Source organism: Mustela nivalis (assembly GCF_964662115.1).
Source record: "Mustela nivalis genome assembly, chromosome: 17".
Classification (NCBI taxonomy): domain Eukaryota; kingdom Metazoa; phylum Chordata; class Mammalia; order Carnivora; family Mustelidae; genus Mustela; species Mustela nivalis.
The window spans coordinates 40,291,633-40,305,043 of record NC_139036.1 but is presented as its reverse complement, the minus strand read 5'-3'; the positions used below and the strand labels follow the sequence as shown (position 1 = coordinate 40,305,043).

The 13,411-nt window shown below is 52.8% G+C and overlaps 1 protein-coding gene across 4 annotated transcripts; it reads right to left on the bottom strand.

The window, feature by feature from the left end:
• Nucleotides 1-6,206: 6,206 nt before the first annotated feature.
• Nucleotides 6,207-11,147, bottom strand: RPL19 (ribosomal protein L19). 4 transcript variants are annotated; one of them, XM_082704992.1, is made up of 6 exons: nucleotides 11,006-11,147; nucleotides 9,805-9,911; nucleotides 8,020-8,142; nucleotides 7,273-7,393; nucleotides 6,763-6,873; nucleotides 6,207-6,411 (listed from the first exon to the last, which is right to left on the bottom strand). In XM_082704992.1, the coding sequence occupies exons 2-6, from the start codon at nucleotides 9,908-9,910 to the stop codon at nucleotides 6,288-6,290; spliced, it is 585 nt and encodes a 194-aa protein (XP_082561118.1). In that variant the 5' UTR covers nucleotide 9,911; nucleotides 11,006-11,147; the 3' UTR covers nucleotides 6,207-6,287. The 4 variants fall into 4 exon arrangements, with proteins under 4 accessions (XP_082561118.1, XP_082561115.1, XP_082561117.1 ...); XM_082704989.1 differs by having other exon boundaries at nucleotides 10,859-11,129; XM_082704991.1 differs by lacking the exon at nucleotides 11,006-11,147 and adding an exon at nucleotides 10,730-10,893.
• Nucleotides 11,148-13,411: the final 2,264 nt, after the last annotated feature.

Below are 13,411 nucleotides of genomic sequence, written 5' to 3'. Positions count from 1 at the left end.
AGAGCCTTCCCACACCCACACCACCTCTGCATGCCCAACACTGTCCCCCTCGCCCCGCAGAGCTCCTGCTTGGGTCTACGCGTGTGACCTTGCGGCTGCCCCTTTGGAAGGAAGTGGGGCCTTGGGAAGGTGCCTTCCCAAGTCCCCCAGGTCTCTGCCCTCTGCCCAGGGTCAGGTGGCGGTTCAGGGCTGCGGGAGGATCCCGAGTCCAACTCCTGGTTTCACCACCTCTGTCCCTCCATCAGTTCTCAGGAAAGTTCTGCGGGAATCTCTCCCTTACTTGAAACCCCGGGCAGACAGAGGAGGAGAGGGCCGAGTTCTGGGGAAAGCACGGTAAATCAGAGACCGTCTCCTCAAAGAGAACAGTCAGTCAGCACAGAGCGGCCTCGTGGTGCCCTTGCCCACTGGGGAAGGACACTCAGTAGCATCCTGCACACAGAAACCTAACTGAGAACAACAACAACAAAAAACCAGCCCATGCTTGGTCAGAACCCTCATTTGACTGTCAGGAATCTGGAAGTCTCAGCTAGCAGGACTGACCAGCCAGGGAAGCTGTGCTTAGTTTCTGCCCCAGGTCTCACAGGGCCCAGCCCTGGGAGCCCCACCCTCAGGGCCAACCTCCATATGGCCCTTCCTCACCCCCTTCCTCTGGGCCTTGCCGAAACACTGGTACCCCTCCTTCTGTGCAAGAGTCCCTCTTCTGGTTGTAGCTGTGCCCTTCTCCTGGACACCGAGTCCTGGGAGGAAGAGGGAGTGGGAGATTGTCACGACCCATCATTCTGTTTGGCCACCAGGAAAGGAAGGGGGTGGGCACCACGAGTGTGGGGTAGGCACACACATGAAGAGGACCCCTCCCTGGCGGGTTGCTTTTCTCTGGTGCCAACCTCCCTCTCCCCCTAAGCTCAGAGCCTCCTCTTGTGCCCTTGATCGTGCCAGCCAATGCCAGCCCCCATCCTGGGCACAGTCACACCCTCCCACACAGTAGGAGGGACACATCCTCCTACCACTGGCCCCTGCCCCATTTCTCCCCGTCCATGGGGGGCTCAAGCCACACAGCCCTGTTTGCTGCCACGGGGTCCCCCCAGCAATATCCCAGGGGCGGGCCCCATGCCCACGGTACACGAGGCTGCATGATGGGTCTACGGGGGCGTTGCTGAGCCCCTAGACCCTTTAAATAAATGTTTCTTGTCCCAATCTGTCTGCTCCGCGTGTCTGCTTGGGAGAGAGGAAGGAAAGGTGCAAGGAGTGGGGCGGGGGCTGGAGGTGCCAAAAGGAGACAAGCCTGGAGGGGGAAGAATTTGTGGATCTCTGAGAAGAGGGGAGCTGGGATAGACCCAGACGTGGCAGGGGTCTCCATGCTTCCCTAATCCCTTCTCTGGGCAGCAGCCCGAGATGGGGAATCTGGGGAGGAGTTCGAGAGAAAAGCAGGGCAGGGGTGGGGTGGGGTGGGGTGGGATGTTCTGGGATGCTGGAAGGGGAGAGGGTGCAGCTGCGGTCACTTTCTGGCTCGATGCGCACCTGCGTCCGCAGGGGACGGGCGCCCAGCCATGAGCCTCAGCACCATTTCCGCGCAGCCGTTGGTGGCCCCCGAGATATCCCCTTCCCCGAGATCAGCCTCGCCCCCGCAGCTCCCGCAAACCCAAGGCAGAAAGGCCGGTGGCGCGGACAGTCTCCGACAGTGGGGCCCCCCTGAGATGACTCAGTCCCGCCCGTCATGGAGAGCCTGGCACGCGGGGGGCTGGCGGCAGCGCCCCTCCCGCACCAGTGCCCGCCGCCCACCTGCTCCGCCGCAGAGCTGCCTCCCTCCCCTCCGCCTGCCTGGCCGCGTCATAGCCAAGGCAGGCACGTCCTGTGCTATTTATAGGCAGAGGGGAGCGCAGAGGGAGAAAGAGGCGGGCTGCGGGGGGGCCAGGGCCACGCCAGTGCCACCAGAATGCGGGAGCGTGTGCTGCCCCTCCTGGTCGGCACCCAGCGCTTCTGCCTTCTTGCCCCCCCACCCCCAAAGCGAGGGCGGCCAGGTAGGGCCAGACGCGGAGCTTTCCTGGGGCCGCTTCAGCCAGGGAAGGCCCTAGAGCTAGGTGGGTGAGCGGGAGAGGGAGGATGACCACTCCTTTCTAGGACCCCTGGTAATGGGTATGAAAAAAGGGGTCACACACCCAGTCCAGGGGCTTCAAGAGAGGAGAACTGGCTAAAGAGGCACCTGCTGTGCCTGGAGAACAATGCCAGGAACTTTATGTAATCCTCTCAATGACCCAGCAAGGCAAGGGGTTCTCTCCCCTTTTCACAATGAAGAAACTGAGGCACAGAGTTATTAGGGGGCATATTCAAGGTCATAGAACTTACCCAGCCCTGCCTTGCCTCTTTTATACAGAAGGACACTGAGGCCCAGAGTGGATCAGTAACTTGCCCAAGGTCAACCAGCAAATTGGTGAGCAGGCCAGTCTCAGAAACCATGTCTCTTGCCTCCCAGTTCAGCTCTTTCCTGACCAGGGTCCCTGGGTGCCTAAAAACAACAAGATGGAAACAGAGACACCCCGAGACGCTGAGCCAGGGGCTCTGGGGAACAAAAGCCCACCCCACTGGAGAGAGGGAAAGCCTTTCAGCCAAGCTTTCTGCACACTCCGCTTGTGCCTGCCCCCAGCCGGCAGCTGGCCTGGACCCCCGCCTCCTCTTCAGCCCATTTGCCGCACTGCTGAGTACAGCAGCTTTTTCGGGTGGCTGAACCACTACCAGCACGCTCACTGCCTGGGGGCGGGGAACAGCTGGTGCCCCCACGATAGCCTCTGCCCTCCTCTGTGCCATTCTGGGGTGTGGCTGGGCCAGCGATACCCCCGGCCTCTGGCAGAGGATGTCCAGGAACTGCTGGTGCCTGCTCCCCGTTTGGCTCTATTGTCTGACCCACGAGCCCTCCCTCCACCTCAGCCTGCGCTTTAACCTGACATAGATGGTCTGTGGATAGACTTCGGGGAGATGCGAAAAGAGGGGGAGTCTGGAAGCCAGAGACAAGAGGCCTAAAAGAGCAGAGAGATGGATATCAGAGGTGGGGGTGGGGAGACACAGAGGGAGACCCTCTGCGCAACCTCACCCATCTTGTTAGTCCCATTCCCTTTGGTCTTGTTGACCTTCTTCACCGCCCCCCATCCTTAACACATGCCACCCCAATGCTTGGGACAGGCTGGGGACCTCTGCCGAGGAGTGCAAGGGAGGCAGGGTGGACGTCCAGCCTCTGGCCTCCCTGGGCTGTCAGGGAGCTGGCCTGGGGGTCTCTGTCTCTCAGCCTCAGAGAGAGCACCGGGAAGGGGTCCAAAGACCCCAGTTCCCTTCTCCTGCCCACGTGGCCCTGCAGCAGCTGTGGGCCTCGTCCCTGTGTGGCTGCCTACTCTGAATCACACCCTCCCACGTCAGGAGGATCAACGGTAGGTGCTAGTGTCCACGCCATGCTGAGATCCTGGGGAGTCCGTGGCTTCTCCAGGCCTCAGTTTCCTCCCCCCAAAATGGAATTAGACTTCTCAGGGAGGCTTTCCCTGAGGGCCATGAGCCCCTTTAAATGATATGCAGAACTATGTGGTGGGACCAGTCCTGTGACTTTGAGAGGATGGACCTATCTTTCCATCTGAACGACCCTAGGCTCCAGGACCTGGACGAGATCCAGCGGTTACTCTCGGGGGGCTCTGCCTGCTGAGGCCGCCCCCTACCCTGCCCTGGGGAGGGTTTGGAGGCCTATGGTGAAAAGAAGCAACCACCAGGTCTGCGGTGATCTCCAGAAAGAAGTGACTAAACCCGAGGTTTTCCGAGAGATAGGCTCCTAAAACCCAGACCCCTTCTCTCCCACCCCAACAGCTTCCAAAACAACCCTCAAAATGAACCGGTAGCCTACCCCTCCGGCAACCTGCAGGAGAAGAGCGCCATCTCCTGGTCAAGGGCGGAAACTGGCTTCGAGTTGCAAGCCCAGGAAGCCTAGTGGAGGGTCCCTTTGGGAACCTTCTTCTCCTTCCTGTCATCCCTCCACTGCCTGGAAGGGAGGGGAAGAGGGATATGGGGAGTGGAAGGAGGGTGGCCTACCATGCCCTTCCTCTTGTGGTCCAGCCATGCTTGGGAAGAAGGTATCCCATGATCCGAGCTGGAAGCTTGGTGAAGGTCCTTCCCCTTCTAGGCCGCAGCCTCCCCGCAACATGGACTTGCAAAGGATTACAGCACAAACTAAAGGATATAGTTAACACAGACTGCTACAGTGGCGACAGGGAACCCAAAAATCCCATTCTGATGCATGTGAGCAGGGTGAAGATCCTCTGGATTTTTCTGAGTCTGAGCTGCCTTGCCTTGGGCCATCCACCTGCCCCACCCTGTCTGGACTGGATGAGGACCCTAAAGGCGGGGTAGGAGAGGGGGTCTGGTGTCTCCAAGAACCTATCAGTCCTGTCTTCCCCATGCATGTGCAGTTGGGAACATCTGCCCAGCACATCCCCTCAAGTCCCCAGTGGGTCAGGAGAGGGGTGGGGGGCAGGGAGGAAACTAGGACAGGCATGCACCTAGCTATGCTGAGGACTAAAGAAGGGGGCCCCTTCTCTGCTATTTTTCTCCCCAGGCTAGACCTCTGACACCCCTGTATTTAACTGGCTGGCTGACACTTCCCACCTGAACATCTGTCCTTCAAACTGCGACCCCACTCCATATATGCAAAGCTCTTCTAGCCATTCTCCCTAAATCACTTGATTCCTCCCTGACCACAAATACATCACCTGCCCAGTCCCCCAAAGCTTGAGGCCTGGGGATCAAGTCTCTTCTTCCTTGGCCCCCACAGTGCCTACCAAGTCCTATCTTACTTTCTAAACATCTTGAATCCATTTTCCCATCCCCAGTATGCAGGTTGTGTGAATAGCACATCACCTCACTGCTTTCCACATCTACAAAATGGAAAATAACTTTACAATGTTCTGAGGATTAGAGAACCCATGTCAATGCCAAGTGCCTCACAGACCAGGACTCGCAGAGCAGATCCTTCACTGAAACATGTATTGGCGGTTATCACTACCAGCTAAGTGGGCAAAATAAAACTTACTCCTGTTTGTAAAAGGGGATACAAATTCATTAAGCAACTCACAATGGCTTCAAGAAGTGTTTATTCCAATTTCTGCTGATAAAAGCCTTTTCCTTTGTGCCTTATGTGATGGATAGAAACCAAAGAAACATTAAAAGTTTTTAGTAATGTCTACACCAAACCTGGAGCTCAAACTCAGAACCCCAAGATCAGGTGCGGGTTTTTTTTTTTTTTTTTTTAAGATTTTATTTGAGAGAGTGCAAAGCAAGTGAGAGAGACACAAGACAGGACAAGCCAGGGAGAGGAACAGAGGAAGAGGGAGAAGCAGACTCCTTCCTCACTGAGCAGAGAGTCTGAGGCAGGCCAATCCAGGACACTAGGATCATGACCTGAGCCAAAGGCAGACACTTCACTGAGTCCCCCCAGGTGACCCAAGTGCATGTTCTTCTAAGGTAACCAGGGTAAAATCCCTCTTGGCTGGAAAGAAAAGGTCTAGAAATTGGGATGCTCAAGGCCATCTGAGCAGCTTCAGGAGGGGTTGGCGGTCGAGTCCAGGTGGCATCAGCTTCTGGGCTGGTGGTAGTTGAAATCCCCCTGCCCCTCAACCTCAGGGGAAAGCTGAGAAATACATGCAGTGTCTCGATGCTTTATAAAATAAAGTGACAACTGGTACCAAGACTTCTGTTGGTTCCCAACCAACACTTGGGACCACTTTTGACCTGTTACCCACTTTCTGCTGCGAAGAACAGGGTTTCTGTTTAAGATTTTATTTGGGGTAGAGAGCCCGAGCTAACCAGAGGGGAAAGGGTCAGAGGTAGAGGCAGATTCCCCACTGAGCAGGGGCCTGAGGCAGGACTGTGGGATCATGACGCGAGCCAAAGCCAAATGCCTACGGCACCCAGAAGGGCAGTTCTGAAGCACAGGATTTTGGAGACTTGAGAAGTCCTTCTTTCACTCCCTTCAGATCAGCCCTATACCCAACTAAAACAAGGTAAGAAACGCCATCACTCCCATAAATGCACACAAGCACAACCAGAGGCCAGGAGCCAAGGAGGACACGAACAGGCATCCCACAAAGGGCCTGTGCCCCAATCCTCAGTGTGCAGTCAGTTTTAATCCTTCCAATAGTGAAGACCCACCAAGCAGCCAGAAACTTCGGAAGCAGAGAGGCAGATAAAAGTTTGTTTTATTGAATAACTGATCTGTCTTATTGCCGAGGCCACTATGTACAGACAAAAGAGAGGGAGTTTTATTTCTTGGTCTCTTCCTCCTTGGACAGAGTCTTGATGATTTCCTCCTTCTTGGCCTGGAGCCGCTCTTCACGGCGCTTGCGAGCCTCCTTGGTCTTTGATCTGCGGGCCTCGGCCTGGTCACTGGATGACGGAAAAGGGAAGATGGGTCAGTTTGAGAATAAACGAGCTGCTGGGAAGACAGAAACACATGCCCAGGCCCCTCCCACTGAGCCTAGTCAGCTTGAGGAATGAGTCACTTGGGTCCACCATGCGCTCCTGCTTCAACTAAGCCACAGTCCCCACCCTGCAATAAGGGTAGGTGGTGTACCGCACAGAGGAGCAGGGATTTCTAACTCAACGGCTATTTCCTGGACAGACTGCGTGCAAGTCGGAATCAGGCAACAGTGTATTTTAAAGGTCTCAGAACAACCCTTACAATCAAGATCAAAGATCCTGCCCCCATGACAGAGGCCAATTTCTGAATAAACTTACGCCAGAAGCTTCTTGCGAGCCTTATCTGCCTTCAGTTTGTGGATGTGTTCCATGAGAATCCGCTTGTTTTTGAACACGTTACCCTTCACTTTCAGGTACAGGCTGTGATACCTGCAGGACAGAAAGGTTCAGAGGCTCTGCTTAGCAATGTGAGCAGAAGTTGGCCCGGCATCTGCCCCTCTACATAAGGTCCCTAAGGATGCAGGGTTCCTCTCCTCTATTCTGCAGGGACGGTTTCCCCGAAACCAAGACTCTTCCTGCAATTTCCAGAAAGAGCTTGCCTGGCAAGTTAAGTTCAATTCTTGGGCTATCCTGATATTGTACATGGATTTGGGGGGGGGGGGGAGATGGAGAGAAGACACAGGACAGAATGGAACAACTTTCTTGGAAAGGCCTAAGACACATGGCTCCCTCCCCAAGGCCAATGAGACATTTGGTGAGTCTGTGCAGAGAACAAGCTGTCAAAGCACCAAATGGGTCTCCGTGGCCTTAAGAAGAGGGTGTGCTTACATGTGGCGATCAATCTTCTTAGATTCACGGTATCTTCTGAGCAGCCGGCGCAGAATTCTCATCCTTCTCATCCAGGTTACCTTCTCTGGCATTCGAGCATTGGCAGTACCTTTCCTCTTACCTGCAGGGAAGGGGAGTTAAGCCCACTGCAGCGCCACTGGGTCTTGAGTCAGTTACAAGAGCCAGCTGCTTGGTCACAAGGTCAGCTGCCAATTTCTTCAACACCTGACAATTTGCTGTCATGTGCCAAGTGCTTGATCTCATTTTCAGTAGCATATTTTCATTTTACAGATGATGACCCTAAGCATTTCTTTCATTTGTTCATTTTAAAGCAGCACCAACAAGGCAATTACTCCACTTCATGCAGAATGTGCCCAGGACAGGGTGTGCAGCATGGCAGTATGGGAAGCTAGAAGAGGCTTTAAATCTGTGACCTTCATCTCCCTAAATCATCCTAACCCTAGAAAGTGGTCTTAGGACTTACTGGACCACATTTTCAAGTACCCAGTAGAATCCTTGGCATAGTGTAGGTATTTAATAAATGTAACCTCTTTCTACCAATACCTTCAACTCCAACACTAGGGTCAACTTTCTGAGTTGGTACACAGAGAAAATACGTGTAATATCTTGGAATAAGAAGAGGCCTTATGAGAAGACAAAATGGAAAGAAAAAGATCCTAGATATATCCCAGTCTAGACTTAGGCAACTCTAATTTAAGTCTCAGAGAAAAGGGAAGACACACTTACCAATGCCCATATGCCTGCCCTTCCGGCGGGCCAAAGTGTTCTTCCGGCACCGAGCCCGGGAATGGACAGTCACAGGCTTCCGGATGATCAGCCCATCTTTTATCAGTTTTCGGATCTGCTGACCTGGGAAAATAATGTATCTATAGTCAGTGGGTAGGGCCTAGCTCCCAAATGCCAGTCATAACCCAGAGTCCAAACAAGATAGGCCAGAAACATCAGTCACATCCCTGGCCCAGTGGTCTCAAAAATGCTACAAATATTGGAACTTCTGCTTATTTCTCTTTTGCTAAAAAACAAAAAACTTCTAATTTTTCTACATGTTTTACAGCACACTCAAATTTATATATCTGAGGATGTGTGATCAAGAATTTACAGGTTTGGCCTCGTCCTTCAAATCCTGTCTCACCTATTAGCTACTGGTCTAAAACAAGATTAGGATATTCTGAGCACATGTTACAATGTCACAAATTAAAACTAGCTAAGAAGGGGTGCCTAGGTGGCTCAGTGGGTTAAAGCCTCTGCCTTTGGCTCGGGTCATGATTGCAGCATCCTGGGATCAAGCCCCACATTGGGCTCTCTGCTCAGTGGGGAGCCTGCTTCTCCTCTGTCTCTTGCCTGCTGCTCTGCCTACTTGTGATCTCTCTCTGTGTGTCAAATAAATAAATAAAATCTTAAAAAAAAAAAATAAAAACTAGTTAAGAAATTCCTTAATACTGACCAACATTCTTTGCTTGACCAAGCTTTTCATCAGGCTCGTGAACAACCTCCTAGACCCATCTGTGCATGTCCTTCTAAATTCTAATCTTTGGGGGTGCCTGACTGGCTCATTGTGTTGAGCCTCTGCCTTCGGCTCAGGTCATGTCCCCAGAGTCCTGGGATCTAGCCCTGCATCTGGCTCTCTGCCCATCAGGGAGCCTGCTTCCCCCACCCTCTGCCTGCTGCTCTGCCTACTTATGATCTGTCAAATTAATAAATCTTAAAAAAAAAAAATTCTAGTCGTTGTAAGAACCCTGCTTAAGCACAAGCCCCTACCTTTGATAAAAGATTAGGTTCCCCATCCACCAACATTCCCCAGGTGATGTCTGACCATCCCAGCCCATCTTTAGCAACAATCCTGTTAGGTCTAGCCAGAATCCCACCACCCCTGCCCCACCCCCTCTTAGTGATCTTCTATCCCTCATACCATCCACCTTGGCAATAAATTCCCACTTGTCCATGCTACGCTTAGACTGGAGTGCAACATCTGCCACCCCCCCCCCCCCGCCCCGGCCATAAAATTCCAGGGCAGTAGTCCCTACACATGTGGGAATGGTCCCGAATAAAGCCTGTCTTACTATCTTTAACAAAAATGACTTAACCTTTTTCTGTATAACATTACATGGAAGTAATGTAGAGATGTCGCTATCTGCATTACTAACATCTGTTTAACTGCCCTGAAAAACTGTGTGCCAACAGGCCTTTACTAAAGCCCTAGGTCCCAGGTCTTCCCAGTCCACCCTTCAGCATTTCCTTGGCCATCTCTACTCCCAGTCCCTGTACCATCTCCTCATAAACCCTTCACGTAGTTACAAAACAATATCCACGTTAGCAATAATCATTAATACAAAACTGGGTTGTTTCATTAACTTCCATCCTGTCATTTTGGCAAATGGCACATAGAGAACCTCTACCATATTTCTGGGACCCTCCATTTTAGAAGACTCCAAACTATGAGCTTTTGTAGAGTTGTTAAGTCAATAAAATCGTGACATTTTTCATCTCCAAGCAATAGGGTGAAGAACTCACGGGAATTGGCATTGGCGATTTCATTGGTCTCATTGGGGTCCAACCAGACCTTCTTTTTGCCACAGCGGAGGACACTGGAGGCAAGCCTCTTCTGAAGCCTGAGCATACTGTGACAAACAGAAAACATTATCAAGCCCTGGACGCCCCTTCCCAGCAATACCTTCCAATCTTTTAATGATGTGAAAAATAGAACACAGGAACTGGATGCGTGTAAGCACTCAGTGATTTAGGACAACATCCTGCCCTCCATCCCCATATTAAGAGGCTTTCCTATAGCAGGATTTTTGTGCTGTGCGTTCCTTGCAGGGGCAACTAACTGGCCGCCCTGGAAAGAGAACAAAATCCAAGCTATGCCTAACTTCTCCGCCTCAGTTTTCTCCTCTACAAAATGAGGCTAATGGATAAAACTGGACGAAAAGGGGCCTTACGCCCTTTCTGGCACTGAGACTGAGGTCTAAGAATCCGAGGCCAGAGGGTCTGATTTGCTCTCTAATCCTTTGCTTCGTGGGCTCGTTTTCCTCGTCTTCTTTCAGTAACAAACTTACATTGAGCTAGCCTTAGAATTTTCTTAACAAACTTACATTCCGCTAGCCTGGTTTTCTTAGGAACCGTCCACGGGGCGGAAGGCGTTAAAGTGCTAGGGATCGCCTCACTCTAAGCAGTCTGAGGCCCGAGGCCTACGCGAGACCGGCCCTACGTCACATGGAAGCAGAGCTCGGCTCCGTTCCGGGGCGCCCAGCGAGTAAAGGGGCCACAGCCTAGACCCCGCCGCGGCCCTTCCACTGTCCGCGCAAAAGTCGCTCGCGAACCATATGGGGCCCATTCTGCCCGCGGGGCCCATTCTGCCCGCGGCCTAGCGTTCTCGGGACGCCCCCCCCCCCATGCCCGGCCCCACTCCCCCGGGGCCTAGGGCGCTCCGGCCCACCCTAGGCTTCGGGACTGGCCGCGTCAGGGCTGCCTCCACCTCATCTCTCCCACCCGGAGCCACGGAAGCAAGTCCTGCCGTCCGCTGGCACCGCGGATCAACCAAAATCAGAGGCCCACTCGCCCTCACCTCATGGCTGCGGCCGCAGCGCTGAAAGGAAAGACCTCCCTCGGCCGGGGATCCTCCCATTATCTGTGAAGGGGAGAGCCCATCCCCTGCTCCGCTCTCACCCGTATTCCCCGCCCATCCTGGCATCCCCTACCACGCTAAACTTACTCTTATTCTCTATGAAGACCGAGCAATATAATACTAATCTCGGGAATCGTTTTTAAACTCAAAAGATGTAGAAATAGAGCCTTTCGGTGGGACAAAGTGGTATAGTCCGACTTCCTACTGGGCATGCGCAGCAAGGGGATCTGATCACGTGGGTAGTGGAAGCCGGAAGTCACGGCTGGATGGCGCAGGCTTGGCGTAGTTTTGCTGGAGTGGCCTAGTCTTTGGGGGCTGTGTGGATTCTCTGGGGTGATGTTTCTTAGCGAAAAAGTATTAGTGAATTGAGTAAGAGAAGACAACGAGGGGAGATATCAGTCAAGAGCAACCTTTTAGTCACTCTCCCCGTACACTGGGAATCCCTGGCGACCTATAGCTCGCCATAGTTTTATGTTTTTGCGCCACTGTGGTCCTTAATCTCTTAGCGGTGCAGTCCACTCCTTTGAAAAGTGTACCTAATCCTAATATTCCTGTCATCTTTTGTGAAGACCACATGGATTAACTTGCAAAAGAGGATGTTAAGACAAGCTCCTTGGTGACAGGAACCAGTCTTGTTTGGTTCTCGCTGTATGTGCACCACAGGAGGCATGGAGCTTTACCTATAGTAAGCATTTGAGAAATAGTGCATTGGCTGACTGAATGGATAGTTGTGAAGATTAAAATAAATGGGAAGAGAGAGCCATCCACAGTTCTTTTCTCCTGCTCTGAAACACCCAATGCAAAAACCTAAAGAGAATATTCTGGGGTTCAAGAAACCTAGATCTGAATCCAGCTCTATCTCCTTGTTTGGCTTCAGCTGAGCACCCATCTCCATCACCTGAACTTTAATGGCTGCTAAATGGAGCTGAGGGAAGAGAGGAGGGGGAGCAAAGCAAAATTCATGCCATGTCTTCAAAACAACACGGATAGTGTTGTCCTCATTTTACAGCTGAGTCCTGAGGTAGTAGAAACTGAACATCCAGGTCTTTCTGACTTCAATATTCATGACTTTTCTGTCACACCAGGCTCTCTTGTGCCCAAGGGTCAGATGGAAACCCTGCTCAAGATTGGATCTGTTCATAGCACAGTGCTGATGTACTTCATTCTTACTCTCCCTCAAAGTAATGGGATCAGAGAAACAATTTAAGCTGGCCATCCTCTTGTAGAACCCAGGATGAGGAGGAATCAGTGTATTCCACAGCCTCTCCTCTACTAGGAGGCAGCAGGCTAGGCTTTATATTAGGCTCACTGAACCTGGGCAAAGCTTGTCCATTCTGCTTCTCATCTTCCCTCTTTGAGGACCAGGGCAAGGGGTAGAGAGGTAATAACTCCTCCTGCCATGAGAAACTTCTGTTCAGCACCTTACAGCATCTCCAAACACGGGAGCAGTCGATCATTTGATTTCATTCTCCCTCATCCTTCTAATAATCCCAGGAGACAAAGACACTAGGGTACCAGCACCTGCATTTTATATAAGTGTTACTTGTCCAGGGCCACATGACGGAGTAAGCCTGAACCAAATGGACACCAGAGCTGTTGTTGTTAACTCATCTCTATGTCCAAGGTGGGGCTCTAACTCACCACCCTGAGATCAGGAATCACATGCTCAAGGGACTGAGCCAGGCAGGTGCCCTGATACCAGAGTTTTTGCCAGAGTCCCTCACTCCTTTTCTCTCTATAGGTGGTGGTGGCTGGGATCCAGGCCTTGGATATTTGACCCCAAATCAAGGATGAATGGGGAGCAATTCTAGGTCAAAAGTCTCTAGATCTGGTTTTAGTCACTCTCTCAGCTCCACATTTCTCCCTCCTTTTTCCTCTCTCTTCCAAGAAACGGGCACCTTGCCTTCTGGAAGGGTCTGGGGGGATATAAGGGAAAAAGCCAGAAGACTCCTGGGTCCCTGGGATTTCTTATTGCTCTCTGTGTTGGGACTCCCTTTGGACACTCTCATCACCCCAACCTCAGCCTGGGTCTCAGACTCTGCCTCCACCTCCGGAGGGCATCGTCCTTTTGGAGGCAGAGGGGCCTTTCTGTTTGGTTCAAGGCAGCCTGTGACCACACTGGGGAGAAAGGAGTTAAAGCCGGGTCCCAGGATCAACGAGAGAAGTTCCGGCGGCCCACACTGGAGTGGAATGGGCAGACCCGCGAAGGGAGAGCGGTTTGGGACCGAAGCGTGGGGCGAGGGGTGGGGGGGGCGGCGTGCCAATCCAAACTTCACTTCCAGCGGCGCTCGGCATCCACCGGTAAACCGCGGTACCCGGTCCCTGCCCTAAGGCCAGGCCTCACTTTCCACCCGACCCCACGACCCAGAGTGGGCCGCTCTCACCCCATGCCCGTTGGAGTCTGGCGCTGACCCACCTCCAGAGCCGGGAGGGGCGTGCCTCCCTCCGGCCGCCCTCCTATTGTCTGTGCCGAGCCCGCGGAGGGGCTGCGAG

Coding starts and splice junctions, on each gene's coding strand:
- RPL19 (XM_082704989.1), bottom strand. Junction 8,143..9,804: donor AATCGCCAATGCCAATTCCC/GTGAGTTCTTCA, acceptor TTATTTTCCCAG/GTCAGCAGATCCGAAAACTG. Junction 7,394..8,019: donor GGGCAGGCATATGGGCATTG/GTAAGTGTGTCT, acceptor CCTTCCCTGCAG/GTAAGAGGAAAGGTACTGCC.